The sequence below is a fragment of the Aethina tumida genome, chromosome 7 (assembly GCF_024364675.1).
Source record: "Aethina tumida isolate Nest 87 chromosome 7, icAetTumi1.1, whole genome shotgun sequence".
In the NCBI taxonomy this organism is placed as follows: Eukaryota; Metazoa; Arthropoda; class Insecta; order Coleoptera; family Nitidulidae; genus Aethina; species Aethina tumida.
In genome coordinates, this window is record NC_065441.1 from 13004567 (window position 1) to 13030526 (window position 25960).

Here is a 25960-nt window from a genome sequence, read left to right on the forward strand (position 1 = left end):
ATAACAGCAAGTTTCGGATATGTTAGTCGAAAGAAGAAAGAATGTGTGAAGTTCTTCCTGTATTCTCCTTCAAAAGCAAGATTGTTAATCTTATTCCATATTCGTCAAAGTATTTCATTTTTGTTTCCTTAACTGCCGTATGATCTTCTTCATTTCAACATTCAATTGGTTTTTCTTCAGTAATTGGTAAAGGTTGCTCAATCGTTTCTTTTGTTATTCCTCGTTCAATTGCAACATTTTCAATACAGTTTCATGTTTGCAATTATGGCCAGTAAGTGTATTATGATCTTCCTCAGTCTGTTCTTTCATGATACTAGTTCTTTGATAAGAAATTGGTAAAGAAGACCAGTTTAAATCACCTCCCTGATAAAATAATTAAGAAAATTATTATTTAAATATTTATATGGACTTACAATTATCTTTCGGACTTTATCTATGACAGGAACAATATTAGAAGAAGAACCTACTAAAAATCATTTAATTTTATTAACATTCTTATTTAAAAACTAGTTGAAAATGCTTTGTTTACCCTCGGCAAAAATTTGTTTCCTGTATAACTCCTTCAAATTTTCCCAAGTTTTTTTTGCAGAGGACTATTGTACAATATATCAGATTTCACAAAATTATTATTAATATCAGAAAGTAATGTAATGTATTAGTTCTTAGAATTAGCTTAGTTGTTAATGCAACAAGATGCACAAGTTCACTTTTGCCTATTACTAACTAATGAGAACACTTATAAAAATTGCTCAAATTAATTTTTCGTATTTTTTATCGTAAAAAATGTTGTAGTAAGTATTTGCCATAATTTTTAAGAAATAGAGTTAGATGGAAGTTCCATTTTAAATGGATCACACTTTAGAGTTGGTTCAATTATTATGATAATAACAAATCTATATTGTAGAATTATTATAATAGCTCCCAATCCTTTCCTTTCTTGTTAAAAACATGTCTTATTCTAATCATTGAAATAAATATTTAGTTATTAAAAAAATAAAATTTATTATTTAGTTTAATGTTATTAAAATAATAAAATCATACCCACTATATATTATATAAACTAATAAATTAATAATTTAATTAAAATTTATCACAATCTTTCTATTAAAAATTCGATTAACTAACCGAGATTAAATTTCAATACTTGTTAAGCAACGATAATACAACCGCACAAACCAGAGCTCATAGACGGCGATAAATTCAATTATAATTTGTCTAGCCATTTTCGTAATTTTTCCCAAATACTCGCTGTTTAAAGAAATACATATTACTTTTAAGAGAAATCATAAATCTACCAAAATAAATTAAACGTATTTTTTTAAAAAAAATTTCAGAACAAAATTATTAAAATAAAATAAAATTATAAGTAGGTTTTATTAATATACTGCTGATATTTCAAATATTAAATTGTCGAACGAATTTCGTCTAGACTATGTTCCAATTTATTAAAACCAAAGCTTAATAATTAATGTCCTCAACTAATTGAGGTAACTGCCAGTTACGTTTAGTAGCAAACAGAATTGTAGGAATACGGAATGAGGATTTTGAATAGGTAATAAATAAAAATGCTTTTTTTACAACATATTGCTTCAATTTTTCAAATCTCCAATATTCAACAATCTTCAATTAACCTCCAGAATAAATTTATCTATCACAAGTCCAGTCTTTAAGATGTTGCATTTTAATAAGTCACAATACATTTAAAACAGATTAGTAATAAGTAGTATTAAGTATAATAGATAATATAATAGTATCTATAAATATAACTATAAATAAAATATGCTTAGTAATCAAAACAATTTTGTATAAACGATAATGCCGACCGAATATTGGACAATTTAGCCCTGCAAAGAAAACTGGAAATCAACAGATACTCTGGATAAGTTCTCCTTCCGCTTCTCATGTTCGCGTTATCATTGTTTTCAGTTTTAGCTTCTGATTTTGACTGAAAACTGTTATTTTTTATTCGTCCCTCGCAAAGCATTTTAGTGGTCAAACTCAACAGCCACTGAAGGATCTAAAAACAGCAATTATTAATTTATTATAGTTATTACAATAGATATAATATTTACTTCAGCACTAGAAGGAAGTTTTGCGATGCCAGGCTTCAACCAACCACTTGGGGCCCATAAGAATAGCTGACAAATATTGGCAGCTACCTCAGGATCCACACGCTTAAAAAAAAACCGAGGATTACAACCTGAATTTAATTTAAACTTGGACTATATACCTTATTGGGATTGCGCATTAGGAGATTTTTAACCAAAAACTTAATGATTACAGGAACGTCATCTGGCAACTCGGGCAACTCTTCCTCCTTGTAATTCACATTTCTCAATCTGTCCTTGTTTTTGACCTCGTAAAATGGATTGTCGCATCCAAATATTTCGTAGGCAATGGTTCCGGCCGCCCACAAGTCAGATTTCGTGTAGTTCAACACCCTGAACGTTCCCGGTTGTTGCATAATAATTTCAGGAGCCATTAGAGCTGTATTTCCGCCCTTGTCCACGTCGTAGCTGGTGTAAGGCAACATCAAACCGTTAGAGCGGTCCGCGAGGCAACAACCGAAATCGCTGATCACCAAAACAGGTACGTCGGGTTCGGATGTGTCCAGCAGGAGGTTGTCGGCTTTCAGGTCCCGGTGGGCGATTCCGTGAGCCGTCAGATGGGCTACGCCTTCCAGGAGCTGGGTCAAGAGCAGAATGGACTTTCTGATGGACAAATTGCCTTCTTGTACGTACTTCTGCAAATTCGTGTGATATCTTCGAAGAGAAAATTGTCATTTTTAATCTAATAAAATTTATAAATTCTCTATTTTTACCTTTTCATTACCAAGAACAAGGACATATTTCTTCCAGATCCACCAGAGTAAATTCTAGGTGGAAGTGCATCAGGATATAATTCCATACAGTTTTCTAATTCCGGCATAAGGTCGGTGAATACCGAAAATATTGCCACAATATTTGGATGAGGTGGTAGATGTCTCTTCCTTGATGTTAACCTATTTATTAAAAATACAGTTAAACAGTAACACACAATTACAGTTGGCCAAACTTACTCCAGTTCCCAATCAGATGTACCCAAATTGTTGAAATATACCCTTGCTGGAACAGTTTCAGCATACATGGCTCTAAGAATCGCCATGGCACTTGACTGAACATCATAATTGAACATCATTTTCAAAGCCAAAGGAAACTTTGTGATGTCATCTTCATTTTCCACTTTGATTTTCTTAGGAACCACCTTTTCAACTTCAGTGACTTGACTTTGGACTTCATCATCTTTGATTGTTTCATCAATCTGTGTCGGTTCGGATTCGTTTTGTGATGTTTGAGTGTCGATTTTTGCTGCATACACAACTCCATAACTGCCTTTTGCGATGGGTTTACCAAAAGATAAGTCATTCAAAGTCACAGGGTTGTCCTCAAATTTGCCCTTGTCTACATCCACATCGTGATAGTGCCATTTTATCTTTGAAATGGCTTCCTAAAAAATAAATTTCGTGATTTATATTACACAAACAACAGATTTGTATCAATAAAAGTATATAAAATGGGAAACTTACCCTTATTTCCCAGCAAACTCCTTCTAGCTCATCCTCCTTTGTCAAAATGCCAGTTCCAGACGCCAAACTGACTCCAACAAGAGCGAAAAATGGTGCTGAATCCCCATACAAAATCCTACAACCCACATCGACATGTATTGTACACCATTATTACATAACATTCAATCTCTCACCTTTTGGCCGCCTTCTTTCTTAATTCAGCGGCCAAACTGTTGGTGACTCTGTTCAACACATTGTCGATGAGGATCCTCCTGGCCTGGAGACCAATCTGCAATCCCACATTCCTGAATGCAGTCCTGGGCACGATCTGGACATTGGACACCTTTGAAGGTGCTTGCGGTACTTGGTGCGCTACATTAATTTTGTCAGCAATGTTTGTGGTGTTGAGATCCCTTCTGCATATGTGCCGTACAAAGGTTGTACCATGTTTGAACAGGCGCGTGCCGAAGGCCTTTATAGACATTTTGCACTTTTATTGGTGCCCTATAACCCCCAAGGGGCCAATACACTGAGATACTGTCGCTTCTTTCACTGTTTTGAACTATTTGGGGTAAACCACGCACTTTAACATTATCGATGCATTGTCTGTCATTGCTAAATATAAGATCTAATCAACGAAACAAACAAAGATTACAGGTTTCTGTATGTCAGACGAAGATGGAGCTATAATCGTATGTGCGCACGTGACATAACTTGTTTATTTATAAATTTAGTGCGCATTAGGATTTTTTATACACTCATTATTTACCTTTGATTTATATATTTTTATATTTATTGCAACAGATATTTTATAAGTATTACAATATTTTTAAATAATATTAATAATATATAATATAAATTTAATATTGATATACAATAATAATAATATTAATAATTAATTATTATTGGACTAATTTTAATATCCATATTAACACTTATCACTAAAGATAACAAAATACATATATTATAACAATATAACACTTTTTTATATACATTTAATATTCTAAGCGATATATAAATCGCATTGTTTTTATTGCGATATGCTTAATTTGAATCTATTCGACATCCTCGACATTTTTCTGCGTTCACAGCAATCTGAAAATATACATATTATTAATAAAGAATATTTCATATATAGTGTTGTATTACCTTTGCCGAAAATCAGTTTGTGAATTGCCATACAAGGAAAATCAAATAATATCACCAATATAAATGATATTAAAATTGTTATAACTACATCTCCAATATAATTAAACATCTAAAAAATTCACAAACTAATAAAAATTGGTTAAATTATTTAGTTGTAATTACAATAGAAGATCTTGTGAATTGCCAAGCTGATCTTGTAGAGAAGATTCTACAAGCAATCACCATAAAATGCACCAGATACATTGAGTACACAAGTTTTGTCATGACGAAAAATAATTTGGAAGATAGAAAATGATTAACAAATCCTGAAAATAAACGAATTAAATATTTCTAGATTTAAACAATGCTATAAACAGTATTAATCATTTAATAAAATGATCACCTCCATTCCCAGTGGAACACAAAACGACCAGAGTGCAAATGGCTATTGAAAATATTATCCTTATTAGTGAATTATAAAAAGCATTCGCCGTAACATTTTTCGCAGAGTGCAGAAAAACGTACGGAAAATATATGCAAACTATAATCGAAATAAACATCATACTCCACGTGAAAATGCTTGCAAACTGAAACATGCTTCTTTAGATTATTAATATAGGAATTATATGTTTACTGTTACTTTAGTCAAAATGAAGTTGTCACAATCTTTCCTAATTTTATTCAACGACCAGCCACACACAAGTCCTAACAGATACGCACTGTATCTGCAGTAAAGTCTTGAATAGAATATTTCGAAATAAATGTCCGAATTGTTACTAAAATTAAACAAATTTATTTCAAGTTTAATGAACGTTTTTAAATTACGTACTCCAAGGCAAAGGATGCGTAGGGCAGCTCAAAAGAGTACGATATATAAAAATTAACGCCAATTCCAACAGCTATCATACACAAAATAAATGAAATTGAAGTCTTTGGAAAGTTCTCTAAAGGAATCAACAACAAAGGCGACAGAAAGAACATTTGCATATCCACGGACAAGTACCAGGACTGTACAATACACTGAAATAATCAGATGTTAAATAAAAGTTTAATTTAGTGACTTATGTTACATAGTCGCTATGATTGATGTAATTCTGGATGTAAAGTAAGGAAGTCCACCAATAAGTCTTGCATGGTTCTACGAGCGATTCCTCAATGTGGTGCCACACAGGACCGTTTCCTAATCGTGATAAAGTGGTTGCATAAAGTAGTACCATGGCTGCTAAAACTGGAGTCATCCTAAAAGATTTTTTTATGGAGTGAAATCAATATTTTTATTTTATGCAATGAAGTATTAAAATATATGAATAAAATTTTAAAGGCCATTATTTTTTTAATTGTTGAGTATATATTTATAACTATTTATGAAAAAATGTAATAATTTTTGAATTAAAAATGATATTTATTTTGCTCTGTACATGTTTTAATAATTGGAAAATGTGTATGTTTTTGTAAAATTACTGTACAAACTAAAAAACAAACAAATCAATTACGTCAATTATTAACATTGTCACGAAATAACATTTAAAAATACTAAATTTTGGGAAAATTAGTTTAGTATCTTCTTGACAAGAATTTTAACTGAGCTAAAAATACAATTATTTAAAAAATTTAACAAAATAAAAGTCTGGCGACACAGTGTATATTATTAATTCTATTGGTTTTTGAGATAAGTAATGTTGTTTTAAATATACTCAGGGTCGTTTTTATCAAATTCAATATGTAATTCCAGTTCAGATTTTATTAAGTCGGAAGACGTAATTCAGTGTAATAAGATCATGGCTAATAACTCCCAAATGTGGTTATTATTGAAGTTAAATTACCTTTATCTTTAATAACTTCGATTTTGGTTATTTTATTATTGTTATGCAAAAGATCTTACCGCAGGTATCTGTGCATGCACAATTTGGCGACGTCTTTTATGCTACAACTGCCTTTTTTCTGATACATCCTAGTAAAGGCATAAGCTGTTGTTATACCCCCAATTGTAAAAAAGGTATCAATTGCCATGTCTCCTTGGAAAAATATTAGATTTGCGCTACTATTTAAAAACTAAAAGGAAAATAAATAAATAATACATATAAATATCGGTGGTTGAACCTGAAGGAGATGAACTCTTGTCTTTAATTATATATACTCTTCTACTTATCAACTTCAGTTTAAATGATGAATCAGAATCAATATGGGAATATGAATGAATAGAATGATTAATATGGACTGAACCTCAGATAGAGATAAGTTGCCTCATTGTAATTTAACACCAGACTACGTTTCGCCTTCTGATATAAACCACCAAATAATAATAATAATATTAGTACATTTATCAAACCACCATAACTTTCGACTGGTCCTGCGGCCAAAATTCTCCATTCGTAATATAAAACAATCCATAAAACGCTGATGCATTTCATTCCGTTTAAACATGATAAATCTTCTGGATTTTCGTTGCATTTGAAAAATTTCTGTACGTTTGTGATTAACGAAAAGGCGGTCAAAACTTCGTAATCAGGAACTGTGGAAACATGAAGGGCAATAAATAAAATTTAATATTCAGATACACTTACTGGTATCGGAAAATGAGATCGCTAAATCGTACAAAGAAGATAACAGTATCAAAATAATTAAGCCTACAAAAACATACCTTTAAACAAACAAAATAAAAATACATTCAATAGATAATATTTGTCACTTACAAAGTTACAGAAGATAATAATACTGATTTGTTAATGTCGGTTTTACAGGTGCAAAATTTCTCATCCATTTCTTCCTCAAATATGATATTGAAATCTTTTTGATTGCAATCAATTGGCAAACATCTTCCGGAATATTTGACCGAAAACTCTTTTGTGACCCTTTTAATTAGATACTGACTGGTGTTCTGAATTAAATGGTACAAATTCTCCTGAAATATTACTCGAAGTTAAAAAGGAATTTTGTTAAAACGTCAGTTGAACAACATTTTCATAATGTTTTCCAATGCAGTATTTGCGATTGGAAAATTTAACACACTCATCGAAATGTCCTAAGTCGTAAATCACGTTTGATTCTAAAACAGAAATCAAAAAATCACCATTGATTGTGACACTTTTGGAACGTTTACCAAGTATATTATCGTTCGTTTCATTTTTCCACCCTATGTTTTTAAGAGATCTCCGACAATCTTCAGATATAGCCGTATCTTCAAGTATATTAATCTTCTCAACATCAGTTTTGGTGTCTTGAACTTCATGGCCGTGACAAAACGCGGAAGAAAACACCAAAAACACCAATAACAATACACATTTCATTCTAGGTGTTTGCCAGACTATATTTTGACAATCAACTGAAACGATAAATGTCCATAGACACGTGTAAAAATTCATATTTATGTTAAATGTGACAAATAAAAATATTTTTTGTAAACATTATTTAAATACCTTGTTTTTGATTTAATTTAATGACGAGGCCGTTATGTATTTGGCAAATTATTTAAAAATGGATTTTTTTGGTTTAATCACTGTATTAAATTTGTTATCGTTACGGTAACTGACACATAAAAATTCAAAAGTAACCTAGTTTCTGCAATGAATATGGAGTTTGATTTAAATATTTAAGTGACTTTTTTTAGGCAACATGGACAGATTCATGTGTTTAAAAATTAGTAATTTTTAATATCAATACTGTACTTGTTTTATGTAGAAGTGTAAATTATAAATATAATTATATATTTTGTTCTATTTAGATTTTATACATTGAATAATCATTTAACATCTAGAAAACTAGTTCTGTAAGTAAATGAGTAAATATTGTTAAATCAAAAATATAATAAATTATGATTTAAGAAATAAATACATATTATTAAAACAATTTTTTTTTTAAATTTTATATATTTTTCAAAATGTGTATATATAATAAATCTAAGAAAATATATCTTCATTATAAATAATCAGTATATTAATCAAAACCAGAATCATACTAATGATACTGAAATCAAATATTTCCGACACATTGTTTTTTAAAATTTATCAATTAATAAATATTCCATTATAAACAGGTACGTACCCCAAATTTTTCTCAAATTTCTGTTAATTTGGAAATTAATAGTTTTAATTCAATAAAGAAACGTGTTGGTCAAATTAAAATTTTAAATTAGACATCAGACATTTTGAAAGAGAATCAAAATTTTATTCAATCTTTCAATTAATTTTTTGAGAAATATCAATTATTTAATTTAATTTCTTTCAATTCAATTCTATTTTTTTATATTCATCAATTTTTTTCTTAATTTTGAATTAAATATAAAAGGCTCCCAGAAAATATTTCTGGGTACGTGTCTGTTTATAATAAAGCAATAGTAGTTTACGATTAATACAAAACTAGAATTGTAAAATTCGTTACGATTAGTACGTTTATCGTAAAGAAGATTATTGTGTTTGAAATACGATTCAGAGAACTGACTTAAATTTATATAAGTCTGGTAATCGCAAAATTATTGATTTTTAAAAGGTTAATTCTAAACAAATTACATATACCGATAATGACAATCGTTTCGGCCAATTCCTCGAGATTTCCTAGAAAACCGTCGTTTAGTTTTGTTTATAAGAAGCCACCACGTACTTTTATGACACATTTCCGATCCTAATGGATATAATAACGTTTAACCTTGCTTATCAATTTTGAACTCGGGTACTCGACGATATTATTTTATGCAGTCGATATTGAAGAGTTTCAAGAATGTGGACACTTAGATTCGTGGTCTAGTTAGAAATTTTAAACGTTAACAGTGACAGTGAAAGTCGGACGTCCCGAAGACCAATGTGTATGTGTGAGGAAACTGAAGACTGTCCATCTAAAATGTAAGTAAAAATGTATTTGTTTTTTTTTTCTTATAGTTGTGTCTGTTTATACTAAACGTAGATGTGTGTTATTTTATAAAAATAATTATGATAATAATCTGTTTTTATTTATTGAATTTAATTATTTATAAATACGTGACCAATTCAGTTCAAAATTAAGTTATTTGTATTATTGCTGTGGAAAATCATCATATGTCATTATCAAAATTAAACTATATCATTATTGATAAAATAAGTTTTCTGTTTTATTTAAGAAGATATTTTATAGACTATGAAAATAATTTCTTTCATTTAAATGTTTTAATATTCTATGATCTTTAATTATTTTATAGTTATGGAAGTAATTATTTATTATTCATGTAAGTATCACTAAAAATAGGTACTACGTATTTTAGTGAGTACTTAAAATTTATTTTACTTTTTTTAGCAACGACAGTTTTGAAAATAATTTATATGTATTTATATAAGTTACATAGATATTATTACCGAAAAATGAATATTGTATATAATAAATTTAATAATATTGTGTAATTACATTACTAAATTCTATCTAATAAAGTTGAATAAAATGTGGAAATAAAGACCCAATCACAATTATAATATTAGAAAAATTAGAACAAAAGTAGCTTAAAAATATATTATACAAAAGTATTCACTCTAGATAAAATTGAGCTAATTTCTCAAAGAAAACATTCTATAAAATTTTCAAAAACTATGTTTTTTTTTGTTAAATTAATCATAAATGAAATAATTGTGTAAAAATTTGTCAATAAGATATGACATAAAATATTAAACGGAGATGCAAGTTGTTCAATTTATATATTGTTTGATATATATAAAAAATAAATATTAAATGTTAAATATTACAATATTAAATTTTTAATTTTAAAATTTTACCATGATTAGACTAATAACATTTGTCTGTGATTAAACAATGTTTATTTCATTTTATAAATTAAAATTATGTAAGTTCTATATTGATAAATTAATCAGAAATGAAGTAATTGTCTAAATATTTGTCAATAAGGCATGGACTAAAATATTAAACTGAAATTCAAGTTGTTCAAGTTATAAATTATTTGATATACAATGAAATATACTAAATGTATATATTACAATATTATATTTCTAATTTCTATAAAATTTTACATTGATTAGACTAATAACATTTTTTTGGGATTAAACAATATTTATTTCATTTATAAATTAAAATTATATAAATTATAGTTTTATAAATTAATCATAAATGAAGTGATTGTTTAAAAATTTGAGAATAAGGCATGAACTAATTGTTAATTGTTTGATTTGATTCTATTTAGATATATAGTATATTTTTGTATTTTTAATTAACAAACAAACAATTAACAAAGTAAATTGAATAAATTTTTATAAAAAAATATTTATTATAAAAAGATACATTATCACATGGTTTTTACTTTTAAAACATTATTTCTTAATTTTTATACAATTTGATCTTAACTAAGCTAATGGCATTTTTCAAAGATAAAACAATATTTTTTTTTAATTTATAAATTAAAACTGTTACGTATTTTTATGTAATATTATGTACATAAATTTAATTTTGATAAATTAATGATAAATGAAGTAATGTTTTTGAATTTGTTAATGACTTAAAATAAAATATTAATCTATTATTCAGTTGTAAATTAATTGATATACATAAAAAATAAAATCTTTTATTTTATTAATTTTGTTTATTTCACAAATGGATTTATTTCTTTTTACATATATATTCTTGTATTTTCAATTAACAGACAATTGCAAGTGATGTAAAATTTTATAATATATTCAATATTTAAGTAGTTTTAATGACCTATTTAAGTCCTTAATAGTCCATTACTCAATACTGTAACTAATGCTTCTGTTAATTTATTTGTAATATTTATTTAAATGGTAAAAATTAGATTTACAAATGACCAACAATATGGTCAACATTATTTTATTTATTAATTTGCTTAAAATAAATATTTTCTTGTACATAAAAGGTTTCTTACTTTCGGTATCTTATGTTTATTGTAAATGTTAGTGGAATAATCATCTGACATATTTAGTCAAAACATGTTATTATATTTACGCTACGCATAATTTAGTCAACATTTACAATTCGGTCTGTTAACAAAACTTTATATTGTTTCTTTTGGTTACTATTTTTAATCTGTAAGCAGTGTTCTTAAAAGATCTGTTACACAACAATTCATATTGGCAGTTGTTAATTAATTTATTTATTACAACATCTATATATAGACTTGTTATCGTGCACTGTTAGAAGTGATGCTGTGGATTTATTTATTTTTTTCTGTCTTTTTGTGTCAATGCGTCATAATTGTTAAAGGTATAATTGACTGACATGGAATGTACTTAACTAACGAAAATGGACAAGCAAACTGGACTTTTGAAGGAACTTTTGGAAAAATTACTGGAACCAAACATCAGAATCAACACCTGTGCCATCGAAAGGTTATTAGACCGACTTGATAAGAGTAAGTAATAGTAACTTCATCATTTCAATTTAAAACAAACTGGCACGTTGTTTTTTAAAGATAATTTTGCCTCCAACTTGTTATCTGCAGAAAAAGGGTGACACGTGCATTAAAGTTATCAGATAAAATTTAGAGAAACATCAAACGTTAACATAAACATAAACAATTCCATTACAGAAAACACAACAGTCACGCATCACACAAAAATCTATTCGAAATGGATCCAAACAGCCCTGAATACCTGGAACGGGGAGAGACCGATCGAGGTGGCAGCCTTCCTCGTCAACTTGTGCAGTGTCATGTGTAAAAATGAAGTGAAGTTACTGCTGCTGCTGAAAATGAACATCCTCGATCAAGCCATTCATGTCTTAGGCCTGAATCGACCTGGACTGGATCACCGTTTGAAAGTGCCCTACTTGAAATTGTTGAGGTCATGTATGAAGACGAAGTTGGGACTCGATTGGGTGATCACGACCCATCAACACTGGTGTCACATGTATGTCATTCCGGATATGATTACCTACGAACCTATTAGAACTGAGTTGCCACGGTTTATCGTTGAAATGTTTTATAAAGTTGTGGAAGTCAATCGACTCTTTATTGTCAATATCATTCAGACAATGTTAGACCCCATGATTAGAATGAGTGACTCAGTAACGTCGAACAATTTAAACGAAATGTATGAACAACTGTGGTATGAAAACCTCATCAGTCTGCTGACTTTTATCAAAGACATGTTTGAGGTTTTTATCTGGAAAATTACTGACCAACTTTACTACAAACTCTTCATGAAATATAACCAGCTGTACAACATGGAAGAACGAATGTTGAAAATCCTAAAAGCTGTTAAGTCTAAACAGTTCACTCTGGACTGCAGTCGAATACTTTTGCCCATGTACTACTTTAACATTTCCATTTTAACCAGCCATAAAGAAACCGTGCCTTTCGAAACGATTCAAGGAGAGATCGACAAGATTCTGCACGTGTTTAACGTTAATTTCGATCGTGGATATGTTGACAATGTTCTAGATTTGTGGTTCACCGAATGCATCTATCGTAACAACATGCGGTTACCTGTAACTTACGTAACCCACAACAAAGTGCGAGAACCATTTTCCTTCGAGATACAATTCCTTATAATCCCTTTAATACCACTTTTGTCATGGAACACGCTGATCTTAGGAAAAAATCTGGGCAAAACTTTAATGGAGGACGCATTCAGGGAAGAGTTTGTTGAACAATTGCTGACGCGCACCCATCAAATGATCGTCAACACAATCTACCATTGGAGGAACAAATTAATTACCAACGGAAATTTGCTGGAAGAGGCTATTTTGTCTCTGGAATATATACTGAAGAGCATGCATCTGTTTTCTCAAAATTGCGCCATACAAGTGTTCAAAACTCTGGTGTACATATTGGGTGATTATGTGACTGATTTAATTAAAAAAGAACAATCCGGAAATATAAGGCAGCACTATTGTCTTTCGTTGCTCCTGGATAATTTAATAACGTGTATAGAAAAGTTTGATCTCACTTGGAAGGACAGCATAGAGACGATTGATGTCATGAATATATCCACTGAAAGCATGAAACTGCCCAATTTAGCTCCAGAGGTATAATTTTTTTCTATTGATTTTAATTAATACTAAATAATGTATTTTTCAGTTAGTGGCTAAATGTTTGAAGCTCCTAAACCTTTCTATAACAAAATATATGTCTCCAAATCTGGCGTTGCTCATTGAAACAAGTGACTCAAATCTGCACAGAATCGGTAAAATATTGTCTATGAAACTGAGGGATCCAGATTTAAATGTTAGGAGGGCTGGATTTGAAGTATTATTCACATTATCTGATCATGCCAACACAAGTAAGAATCACAATTGATGCATCAAATAAATAGATAAATAATCTGCTTTATTTTCATACAGAGTTTCCCTATTTTTTGAAGATAATACTTGAATTTGGATTGCATATTATGGCTCTGAATGCTGCTGTTGGTAATGATTTCGTCGAAGTCAGGAAACAGGCTTTACTGTGTCTTCAACGAATGGTTATTATAAGGGATATTTCTTGCCATTCTATGGATGTATCTAAACTACAGGTGAGCACAACATTTGTAAGTTGTTTAAAGATAGACCTAATACTTATGTGATTTTAGGAAAACCTGCTGATCATTCTTAAAGACAACCAACAACAAGAAGTGCACAAGCAGGCTTTAGACTTGGCTAGAGTGTTGGTTGAACAAGACCATTTCCCTGAAGCAATACACGACGATTTATACGAAATCATGAGTGATTTTGGTCTTCAACAATCCAACGTGGAATTAAGGGCGGCTGCTTTGGACATTTGCCTAAGCATAATGAGATGGCTGTTAAGACAGGAAGGTTATGTGGATTCCGAATTTCCTCAAGCGATATTCTTGAAAAAGAAGATTGTTGTGCTGGACTCAGAACAAATAAAGCAACGAGTAACAAAGAGCATGTACAAATTTAGTAAAATAGGTTGTTTTGGTGTTATACTTTCTTGTAGAAGGGATAAGCATCCAATTTTAGTAGAAAAATCTTCTTATATTATATCAAGAATATTTAATCTTTTCCAAAAGTACAAAATTTCGCCAGACTTGTTTGAAGATTCTCCAGAAATGGATAATTTACAATTAATGATTACCGATTGTTTAAATAATATTCAAACGAACGGCGTCAATTTAGATTTAATCGAGATGTTGAATAATACTGTTTCTCAGAACTCAGCAAACGTGCCACAAAAAGTTATAAATCCTAGGGATTTCTTACGAGCCCTTGCTGAGTTAAAAGTTGAAAACCCGAACGACCAAGAAAACGCCAATGAATTGGAAAACTTCCTCAGCGATATATTAGATAGTTTAACAAAAATGGAACTGTAAAAAGAGAATTATTTTTTCATATTATTTTAAAATATCATGGCAATACACTTGCGAGAAACTGTAAAATGTCTCTTCAGTGTTGTATCTTTTTCCCGTAATTGGAGAAACTAGATAATTAAAGATTTATTTATTATTTGTATGCATTTTGATTGTATTTATGTGTAAATGGTGTTAAAAATATGAAATGTAATTTGAAAAAATATATTTTTTTAATGTTTTCTACTAAATGATATGTGTTTCAATAAATATTAAACTATCTAAAATCAATTTTCCTTATGAGCCTTATGTTTTTTTTTTATTTTTATAAATGATATATTAGTGAAAAATAAATTAACACTATGAATAGTAGACACCCATATAAGAAATAAAAATAATTTTTATTATTTACAAATAATAACAATTATTAGTAAATAATAAGCAACAAATAATAATAAAACATTTTATAAATAAGATAATTTATTAATATTTGCAATAATAAATAAATAAGAATAAATTAATATAAATAATTTAAGTAATTGTAGACTAGATTTTACACTTTATATATAAAAATATAAATATTAGCACAATATTTTTGATAACAAAGTTTTTTCATTTTCTTGTCCAGTCTTTTTCTCTTGCTGAATATTTCTTTTGGCCTTGAAATAATCTGTAATAAAGATAATGAAGTAAATTATAAAGTTCTTAATTCAATTCCAACTAATCTCTATACGATAAAATTTTTGAAACGTACCAGTTAGAAGGGGTTGAACTTTGTCGTTTTTCCTCTTTCTTCCATTACTGCCCAAACTCCTTGTTAACAGAGACTCACAGTAAACACGTTGGGTCCTTTCATCATTGTTCACATTTTCCTTCTCAATCCTCTCAATTTCCTCTAACGGAAATCCGAATCGTTCCTCGAATCTGCACCTCTCCATTTCCATTTGTTGCCTTAGTAACTCCATGGTGTCCTCGGGATCGGCAACTCCAAACAAGCACTTTTTAACAGCATTAACCTTTCTCGCATCCGCGTTCACGCATTTCACGCTCTTTGATTGTCGTTTGCGAGCACTTTCGAAAACCAAAACTTTACAAACGTATGCACTCATGTCGGGGTGGTAGTAAATGCGACGTGTGATCTACAGGGTTCTGACGGTTTGTAAACACGCGTCGTAGCGCTCCCCCTTTTTAAAACGTTGGCTTCGGACGATGGGACCAATCCTAGACCAGTTGTGGGAGCTCCGTTATTAAATCGAATAGGGGTGGGCATTGGGGTAGGCTTTATCTTTTGTGTTAGACTGTTAGAAATATCTTTTATTGTATTTGGAATACGTTACCAAATCTATTTTATGTTCTACAACATTTCCTAGAATAAAAACAGCTTTCAACAGCTAAACGTTAAGTCTTTTGAGAGAAATTAAGAAAGAATAAGACACTTCATAAGTGAATAACTTTGCTTTTATTTCAAAAATCAATTAAAAATTTTTATAAACATATTTCATCGCCCATATGTACCTTAAAATATATTGTGTATATTTTTATGGTTATAAATACAACAAGTTAAGTTTAAATTATAAAAATTTAATTAGATATTTGTTACTGAATCACATATATAACAAAATCAATTATATAATTGCGTCATTTGAGACAGACAGGCACACTTTTGGCTTAGGATATAGTGCAGGTGATGGTCAAAAATTAGAAAATTACAGGGTTGTTGTGCCGGTAGAGCACGCGTCCGTCATTTAATAAATAAGCCCGATGTGTTTTTTTATCAATCAAGCCGAGCATCAGTTTCAGCTGTGCGACCCCATTATTTTAGAATGATGTTTCAACACTCATCGTGCCCATTCGATTGTTAATGGTGGCAGATGCGTTGTTGGATACCCTTTTCCGAAGTGTTTTGACTGAATATTTAAACAATTATGGTAACTAGAGAACCAGAAAAATATTTAATTTTAACAGTTTTTAAATTTTGTTGTGTTCCAGTTAAATACATTTGTACTTGAATAACAAAAAGTGATATTATTATGTTTATTTTTTGAATCAATTATGAATAAAAAATAAAATACATTAACCTCTGTTGTAACGTATTTAATCAGTAAAATAAATGTGGGTGACTTCACCGGACGTGATTCCATAAAGTGCATAAGGGTGTTTCTGTTACGGTTCACTTACAAAAAAACGACGGTTATAAAAAACAACACTGTATACAATCACAACATTGTCTTGCCTACAAAACTGTGAAGAAAATATGGAGAACATTAAAATCTAAAAGTGACCAATAAATAAGAAAAAGTATTGCTTCAAACTTTCATTTTTTCATTTAATAATTAGGGTCCAATGAGATACTTTTGCTAAATAAGACAAAGATTAACTAAATTATTTTATTTATTAACAGAATTAAATATATACATTAATTTACCTAAAAACTAAAAATCACTTATTAAGTAGTTATAAACATATGACTCCATTTAACAAACTAATTAAATATGTACAATTTGTCTAAAATATCTAAACGTTAGTATTGGTAACTAATTTCTCAGTCACTGTTACAAATACTTTAAATGGTTCATTTATAAATCATAAATTAAACAGTTTCTGTATTCTTGGTCCCACTGTCTAATTTATCTTTATATCTTTTCAAAACGATGAACATGCTAATAGCTACGAGGAATCCTAAGGTGAGACAAACCACAACTATCTCTATTTGAAGATACATTTTTTGTGTTGAAATCTTCGCCTGAATATCTGAAAATGATAAAAGAAAAACAATTATTCCATGTATTATATTTAATATATTTTAATTTAATTTCATACCTGCATCTTTTACTTGAAGGACACCCTTTAAAAAGCTCAGATCTGAAAACTCCACTTGTTTTCCTGAGGGAAAAGTAACCACTTTCTTGGTGTTATCATTTAAAACAACATTAGTGCTAACCTCTGTGATTATTTCGTCTCCTGAAAATCGTTTAGAATTAGTATTCGTATGTTTTATATAATATAAAAATATAACTTACCCCTTTCTGACACAAATTGTACTTCTTCTAAAATGTATTCGTCTTCTTGTTGCTTTATTGATAGTTTTATCGAGTTGTTCCTGTTATCGCTTCCTTTCCACACAATAACAAATGTGTTATCTACAATTTTTATCTCCGAGTTTTCTGGCAAATAAAATTGTTCATCCTATAACAACAAACATTATTGTTAATACAAAAAATATTTTATTTTAATGCTGTGCGAACCTTTTCAGTAATTTGAACGGTCAACTCCACATCGTTGCCTAAAATTGTTCCCTTAATTTTCGAAATGTTCTCAACCGTGCTTCCTGGATGATTTGTGTCGGCTTTTATAATTTCTTTTTTAACTTCTTGTTCAAATTCGTTTGAATTTACTTCCACACTAGCTTCATCTCGTTCCTCGTCTGCGTCCAGTATATCTTCAGTTGGAAATGTGTAGTTGTTTTTCATAATCTGATTAAAAAGTACGTTGACTTTGTCGCCCACAGTTTTCCCGGAGTCTATTAGTACTTCCTTAAATTGATCTACGTTGATAGTGGATACTGTTGATTGTATAAGATTTGGTTCAGTTTCAGCAGACGTGACTTCGGTAGGTAAGATGTCAATAGATGAAACTGTTCCTTCCTCAATGATGTTTTCTTTCAAATTATTGACAGTTGTGGGCGCTTCAGTTTCTGCCTCATTACCAATTTCAGTCGATTTACTATTTTCAAAGTTATCTAAAACTTCTGCGTCAGCATCATCTGTTGTTCTATGTTCTACGAATAGAGACTGCGGAGATGTTTCTTCTTCTAAATCATTCTTTAGCTCCATTTCTTCATACAATGAAATCCCTTCAAAGTCTTCTCTGGAAGTAACCATTTCTTCATCTGTAGTCTGCGAAACTGAGTCAATTATTTTTGGATTTAAGTAATCATAAACCTTGTCAATATGAGAGTAATTAATTCTCATATCAAATGTTTCTTCAGTTTTAAAAATATCCGACAGTTCTTCAATTTTTTCGTCCAGTTCAGTTGTACTATCTTCATCAATTGGCGCATCATTTTGAACATCCAAAAGTTTCCGGTTCTTCAAGGAGTTGCCCAAAGGTGTTTCCACTCTCTTTCCGTCAATTATTTCCACAACGCTGATCTCTGTACTATAACCACTAAGGTCTTCCTCGGATGAGACTTCATCACTGAGTTCTAAAAATGTAAATAAAATCAATTAGGTTATACATAAGATAAATCGTAAAAGGGATTTAGTCTATTTCAATCTGCCACTCGTAAAAATGAAATACGAAGCCGAAGCCTGTCAAAATAAATGTACTGTACTATTTTAACTTTTAAACCCCCTAGTTTAAAAATAGCTGCGCTCATTTCAGCTTAGAAATCTAATCCCCATATCAACTACATCGTGTTTATAATTAAACAATTAAAGCACTCACCTTCATTTATTTCTGGCATTATAGAATTCTCAACAGCTTCTTCGGAACTGGAAACATCATTTGTAACTGTTTGTTTGTTTAAATCTGCCTCAAGTTCAAGGGCTGCATTCACATTAATTACGTTGTCGGCATTAGTGTTTGGGAGATTACCGTTTTCTGTGGTCTCTTCGATCGTTACGCTTGTTGTACTTTCGGAACGTGTCTCTTTTGTTGTTGTCTGACTATTTGCCGCCAATTTATCTTCATCACTGTTCATTATAAATCTATTTTCGTATATAGTCACCGAGTTACTTGGTTCAGTAGACGCATCATCAAATTCAGTAGGAGACACATAAATTGCTGTAACCACTTCCACAATTTCAGATGATGACTCTGTAGTTGGAATCAGGAGAATACTTTGTGTTGTTACAATATCTTCTTTTTCAGATTCGTCTTCTTCAGCTGATTGTGTTGTTGTTTCCTCTTCTTCATATTGTACGTTTACTATTTGGAAGTTTCCTTGCACCATATTATTAAACAATTCTGGGTTTATTAAAATGCTTTCTGAATTTGTGTGTTCTTGAGAATTGTTTGCTTCTTCCCCAATTGTGAGAGTTTGTTGTTGTTTAATATTTTCCCTAATAAATTTAATTAAAGGTGAAGGCTCTGTGCTGGTAGTGCTTGCCCCGAATGTAACTTCATTGTCGTCTACAAGTGGTACTACTGTTTTAAAATCACTAGGATTCATACCTTCTTTGACATCTGAAGACTCCTCAGTTTTTTCTGTTTCTAATTGTGATTCTAGATTATTTTGTACACTCTCGCCTTCATTTGTGAGAACGGATTTTTGTTTCACAAAATTTTCTTCAATAAAATTAAGTAACGGTGATTGATTTGCATTTTCTGTATGAAATTGTAATTCATGTGATAGTTCTGTTGTTTCAAAGTTTGTTGTTACTTTATAGGTTGATGTTTCAGTCACATGAAGTTCCTGGATGAATGGTGTAACTGGTTTCAAGAAGTCTTCGTTAATAATAGTAGATTCATGAGGATTTGGTAAATCATCTGGAATTCCCAAATCAGATCCAGTGTTAACTTCTTCCTTTCTAAGTTCTTCACTCGTAGGTTCAATAGAATTTGTTACAGATTCAATATGTTCCTCGTCAGAGACATTTAAATGTATTGAGTTTAAAATATCCAAAGATCCAGAATTATCAACGTTTACGGTTTCTTCAACAGGCTCTGTAATTGTAGTTAATTCAGATGAGTTTACCTCCAAAATTGTTATTGGATTTAATGTAACCGAATCTTGAATGGATTCTCCAGCAATAATATTTTCTGTAGTTTCTGAACTTTCAGAAGAAATCAAATCAGAAACTGTTGTTTCAAAGGAGTTCTCATCCGAAAGTGTTGTATGAATTGTCGTAACTGAGTCTTGAATAGTTTCTTCAGTTGTCACAATCAAGTCTAAGGTTTCTGAAGCATCACCATCAGTTGTTTTCTGATCCGAAGAGTTCAAATTAGATACTGTTGTTTCCATCATCGAAATCGAGTCTTGGGTAGTTTCATCATTTTCTTTAGCCGCAGTTTCGCTCCAACTTAAAATATCTGCAGCCTCTGACACATCAACATTTAATGTATTTTGATCAAGTTCTTCCATCGTAGTAGTTTCAAAAGAGTTTAAATTAGAAATTGTCGTAACTAAGTCTTGAATAGTTTCTTCAGTTGTCACAGTCAAGTCTAAAATATCCAAAGTTTCTGAAGCTTCTACATCAGTTGTTTTCTGATCAGAAGAATTCAAAACAGACACTGTTGTTTGCATTATCGAAACCGAATCTTGAGTAGTTTCATCTGTTGTGATACTTTCGGTCGAGTTTAAAATATCCATAGTCTGTGAAGCATCAACATTTATTGCGCCCAGATCATTTTCTTCAGCCGTAGAAGTTTCAAAAGAGTTCAAATCTGAAACTGTTGTCTGAATTGTTGTAACCAAGTTTTGAGTAGTTTTTTCCGTTGTTACAGTTTCGGTCCAGTTTAGAATATCTGCAGCATCTGACACATCAACATTTAATGGACTTTGATCAAGTTCTTCCATCGTAGTAGTTTCAAAAGAGTTTAAATCAGAAATTGTCGTAACTAAGTCTTGAATAGTTTTTTCAGTTGTCACAGTCAAGTCTAAAACATCCAAAGTTTTTGAAGCATCAACATCTGTAGTTTTCTGATCAGAAGAGTTCAAATCAGACATTGCTGTTTTCATTACAGAAACCGAGTCTTGAGTAGTGTCATCTGTTGTGACAGTTTCGGTCAAGTTTAAAATATTCACAGTCTGTGAAGCATCAATATTTATTGCGCCCAGATCATTTTCTTTGGCCGTAGAAGTTTCAAAAGAGTTCAAATCTGAAACTGTTGTCTGAATTGTTGTAACCAAGTTTTGAGTAGTTTTTTCCGTTGTTACATTTTCAATCAAGTTTAAAATATCTGCAACCTCTGACACATCAACATTTAATGTATTTTGACCAAGTTCTTCCGTCGTAGTAATTTCAAAAGAGTTTAAATCAGAAATTGTCGTAACTAAGTCTTGAATAGTTTCTTCAGTTGACACAGTCAAGTCTAAAACATCCAAAGTTGTTGAAGCATCAACATTAGTTATTTTCTGATCAGAAGAGTTCAAATCAGACACTGTTGTTTGCATTACCGAAACCGAGTCTTGAGTAGTTTCATCTGTTGTGATACTTTCGGTCGAGTTTAAAATATCCACAGTCTGTGAAGCATCAACATTTATTGTCCCCAGATCATTTTCTTTGGCCGTAGAAGTTTCAAAAGAGTTCAAATCGGAAACTGTTGTCTGAACTGTTGTAACCAAGTTTTGAGTAGTTTTTTCCGTTGTGACAGTTTCGGTCCAGTTTAAAATATCTGCAGCCTCTGACACAGCAACATTTAAAGTATTTTGACCAGGTTCTTCATTCGTAGTAGTTTCAAAAGAAATTGTTGGTTGAATTGTCGTAACTGAGTCCTGAATAGTTTTCTCCGTTGTAACTGTTTCAGTCCCCATTAAAGTATCTGAAGTTTCTGAAGAATCAACCTTTATTGCACTCTCAACAGATTTAACCGTAGTAGTTTCAGAAACGATCAAATCTGAAACTGTTGTGGAAAATGTCGTAATCGAGTCTTGAGTAGTTTTATCCGTTGTGACTGTTTCAGTCTGATGAGGTTCTTTAAATATAGTGGTGCTGTAAGATTCCAAATTTGAATAATTTTCTGTTTGATCTGAACTAATAGCATTGTCTTCTGTTATACTGTTCTCAATTGTACTTGAAATATTAGTTATACTTTCAGTAGATTCAAAATTAACAATTTGTTGAGCATCTTTTGAAGTTTCTGTCGACGGATTTGTAACAGCTTGATTAATTTCGGTAATTTCCAAACCGGCTTCAGATTCAGAAACTGTAGTAGATTCTATCGATTCATCTACTACAATTGGAGTTGTTGAATCTTCAGATGCATTTGCAGATTCTGTATTATAAGAAGTAACAATAACAGTAACAGTTTCGGTAGTTTCATTAGGTATAACCGAGTCTCCAGAAACAAACATCTGTTTTTGCTCATTGGTTGTTGTTGTAAATTCTTCCGGTTCAGAAGCAGGAACTGCTGTTGTTACCTTTTCGTCACCTAACGTGTCGTTGTTATCTCCTATTTGTAAAATTTGTTCTTGAGCTTTTTCGATGTCAAAAGTTATCTGTTCTTCCCCAATATGTTCTAGAGCAGCAATTACTTCTCTAATAAGTTCTTTATCATGACTACTAACATGATTTTTTGATTGTTCTGAATTATCATAAAGAGATTCAACGCCGCTTTCAATCATTTCCGCAATTTGTTTCACGTTATGTAAAGCTTGTCCGTAAACTTTATCATCTTCGATTACGTCGTCGGATTTAATGAAATTGGAGCCCTTATCGGACTCCTTTGCGTCAATCGCATCATTTTCAGCGTTCCAATATTGCTTGTCGTGAACGCTCTCTTTATTTATATCATCTGTAGCTGAAACAATTCCTTCCACATTCGACGGTTCACTTTCATCAACAGACCCCGGTGTGTGTTCCGAAACGGGAACAAAAGCGGCACTGTGTCGTTCAGAAAGAAGGATTTCATGCACTTCAGGGGTAGTGGGTTCGGTTGTTTGTCTTTCAGCGAGGGACTGTTCCGTGGTTAATATTTCTAAAGTGGTTATTTTTAAGTTGCCACTTACGTTTTTACTGTTTACATATGTGACGTTGCCTATGTCGGGTGCTGTCGTATTTATAAGCTCCTCTAATTGATTTGGTTGAGGTGTCGTCTCCGACGCAACGCAGATTGATGCTGAAATTAAATTTGCTTTTTTAATTATTTTTACATTATAACATTTGTTTAATTAAGTTTTTTTTTACGACCCTCCCTTGTACGTGCTAATTTCCTTCAGCTTTCTAACACATGTTTTGCATTTTCTGTGAACCTTCTTGTTTATTTTGCCGCCCCGGTCTAACTTTGTAGTAAATATACAATCGTAGTCCGAAGAACGGTCGAGAATATGATATATTGACCATAAAACACATCTGGTTTGGATTTTCAACATTTGCGACTGTTTATTTTGATAGATTTTTGTAAATGATAATGTCTTGCATGTCAGGGCTGATTGATTGGATGATTTCTGGGTAACTTGTTGGAACTAATTTGGAAAATATTGTATTACTTTCTTCATTCAAAAATATTTTAACAAGTTGGGAATATAAATTATGTAGGTCAATTAAGAATGGAAATTTTAATTTATCTACAAATGCAGGATTTGAATTGTTGAAAACCACAAGCCCGTTAAAATATATCCGATTGTTGATTAAAATTAACCGTCGCTCATATATTTAAATAAATAATTCAATATTGTGTGTTTTCTAAGAAAATTTTACTATGTTGCCATAAGATATTAATATTAATTTTCACTTTAAAAAGTTTAATAATACATATTATATAATATAAATATTATATAAAATTAATAACTATCCTAATGATGATTAAAATAACCGATGCTTATTTAAATAAACAATTCAATATTGTGTGTTCCCAGAAAATGTTGCTATATTGCCAAAAAATATTAAAATTACTATAAATTTTATTTAAAAAAAAATTAATAATATTAATTTTTAATATTATATATAAAATTAAATAAATAGAAAGCAGAATTTTTCTCTCTAAATAATTATTATTTAAATATATTAAAATCATTTTAAACATTGAATAATAATTATTTAAAAGAAGTTTTCGAATAATTCTAAAAAATAATTTATAAAACTGTAATATATAAATTTTTAAAGCAATTTTTTAAAGTTAGAATGTAAGTTTCAATTAAAACAAATTAATTAGAATAAATTAAAAACAATAACCACAAATATATTGTGTGATTTTGCATTTATAAAATATACTTATTTTTCAATAAAAGAATATCTTTAACATTAAGTATAAACCTTAAAAGAACATTTCAATGAAAATTCAAAAATATAAATAATAACAAAAAATATAAACTAAAAAACAAAAAAAATCAGTAATTTAATCACTAAATTAAATTAAGACTAAAATATATTTTAATTTGGAATAAATTTTATTAAAAAATCACAGATAAAATTAGTTAAATTTTTAAATTCAGTTCAGTTCATATAAAATAAATTAAATTAATAATTAAAAATAAGACATTCTTCTTGATTTACTACATGTTCTGTTGATATAGAGATTAATAAAATAATAATTTACAATTTTTGGGTTATTATTTTAAACTACAAAATTTACTTAATATTAAAAAGTGACTTACCAGTTATCACAATGGTAAAAACCAAAAAATGCTTAAACCTCTTCATCGCGTCGCACAATATCCTAACAGTCCAGACGAAAACACACTGAACTCAAATCGGCGTAAATAGGAAACCGCATCCAGAGAAGGTCCCGATGGTGCTGATAAAAGGCCGCTTAAGTCACTGTTGCCCGAAAGCCATTCCGGGACGTCTATATACCCGGATCGTTTGCCTGGTGGTGCCTTTAGGACGGCAACGATTAAAAGATTAAACGTCTGGTGGCAATAAGGAGTGCTATTTGATGGCATTTTGATTTTACAACTCCCCGAGTCTTTTGTTGGCACTCACTCGACGAGACAATTCGCATGGCGAATTGGTGTTTTCAAGTTTACGTGTTTAATTCACCCTGAATTATTAGGTGGATGTCTCGTTATTAGTTACTGGTCTGCATTGCAATCCATATGAGAAATTAATTGCATTAATAACTTTTAAATATATTTGAAAGATTTCAATACAGCTAAAATTAATATTTAATAATTACACTTATTTTTTGTATACATATTATAAATAGTTTGCGTTTAGTTTTCAATTTTAATGCTATCTGAATTATGAAATTAATCTCTAGATATTGGTCATCTGTACAGTTATTCATATGAATTGTAGTTTTTTAAATTGCTCAACAGAAAATTAATAGTATTTGTAGTTAAAAATACATATCAAATTAATGAATTCCAATGGGAAATGTTTAGATCTAACTAAAATTTATATTTAGTAATGGCAAATCAACTTAAAATTGAATAATATTACTTTATTTCTATAGTATACATATTATT

The 25960-nt window shown here is 30.3% G+C and overlaps 5 protein-coding genes and 1 long non-coding RNA gene across 6 annotated transcripts; 1 reads left to right on the forward strand and 5 right to left on the reverse strand.

Moving 5' to 3' along the window:
• Positions 1 to 90: 90 nt before the first annotated feature.
• Positions 91 to 612, reverse strand: LOC109597736 (uncharacterized). The gene is made up of 3 exons (XR_002191448.2): positions 530 to 612; positions 414 to 463; positions 91 to 363 (listed from the first exon to the last, which is right to left on the reverse strand). It is a non-coding gene; the product is annotated as an uncharacterized LOC109597736 (long non-coding RNA).
• A 1046-nt stretch (positions 613 to 1658) lies between these two features.
• LOC109597734 (serine/threonine-protein kinase Pink1, mitochondrial) lies at positions 1659 to 4158 on the reverse strand. Its single transcript, XM_020013488.2, has 7 exons — positions 3739 to 4158; positions 3566 to 3680; positions 3059 to 3486; positions 2822 to 3001; positions 2231 to 2762; positions 2073 to 2174; positions 1659 to 2017 (listed from the first exon to the last, which is right to left on the reverse strand). Exons 1-7 carry the CDS (start codon positions 4026 to 4028, stop codon positions 1784 to 1786), a joined length of 1881 nt encoding a protein of 626 aa, XP_019869047.1. The 5' UTR covers positions 4029 to 4158; the 3' UTR covers positions 1659 to 1783.
• Positions 4159 to 4427: 269 nt separating this feature from the next.
• LOC109607922 (nose resistant to fluoxetine protein 6) lies at positions 4428 to 7980 on the reverse strand. The gene is made up of 13 exons (XM_020024376.2): positions 7773 to 7980; positions 7630 to 7718; positions 7366 to 7574; positions 7237 to 7313; positions 6991 to 7184; positions 6555 to 6724; positions 5743 to 5911; positions 5502 to 5692; positions 5313 to 5448; positions 5076 to 5259; positions 4856 to 4998; positions 4694 to 4802; positions 4428 to 4639 (listed from the first exon to the last, which is right to left on the reverse strand). The coding sequence occupies exons 1-13, from the start codon at positions 7957 to 7959 to the stop codon at positions 4575 to 4577; spliced, it is 1923 nt and encodes a 640-aa protein (XP_019879935.1). The 5' UTR covers positions 7960 to 7980; the 3' UTR covers positions 4428 to 4574.
• Positions 7981 to 9334: 1354 nt separating this feature from the next.
• Positions 9335 to 15177, forward strand: LOC109597747 (uncharacterized). Its single transcript, XM_020013504.2, has 6 exons — positions 9335 to 9507; positions 11861 to 12008; positions 12186 to 13624; positions 13677 to 13878; positions 13940 to 14112; positions 14170 to 15177. The coding sequence occupies exons 2-6, from the start codon at positions 11900 to 11902 to the stop codon at positions 14911 to 14913; spliced, it is 2667 nt and encodes an 888-aa protein (XP_019869063.2). The 5' UTR covers positions 9335 to 9507; positions 11861 to 11899; the 3' UTR covers positions 14914 to 15177.
• On the reverse strand, positions 15167 to 16004 carry LOC109597729 (uncharacterized). Its single transcript, XM_020013484.2, has 3 exons — positions 15644 to 16004; positions 15493 to 15559; positions 15167 to 15170 (listed from the first exon to the last, which is right to left on the reverse strand). Exons 1-3 carry the CDS (start codon positions 15996 to 15998, stop codon positions 15167 to 15169), a joined length of 426 nt encoding a protein of 141 aa, XP_019869043.1. The 5' UTR covers positions 15999 to 16004.
• Positions 16005 to 17322: 1318 nt separating this feature from the next.
• LOC109597728 (uncharacterized) lies at positions 17323 to 25325 on the reverse strand. Its single transcript, XM_020013483.2, has 6 exons — positions 25148 to 25325; positions 19336 to 23670; positions 18135 to 19093; positions 17910 to 18075; positions 17710 to 17850; positions 17323 to 17640 (listed from the first exon to the last, which is right to left on the reverse strand). The coding sequence occupies exons 1-6, from the start codon at positions 25191 to 25193 to the stop codon at positions 17480 to 17482; spliced, it is 5808 nt and encodes a 1935-aa protein (XP_019869042.2). The 5' UTR covers positions 25194 to 25325; the 3' UTR covers positions 17323 to 17479.
• Between the last annotated feature and the right edge of the window lie 635 nt (positions 25326 to 25960).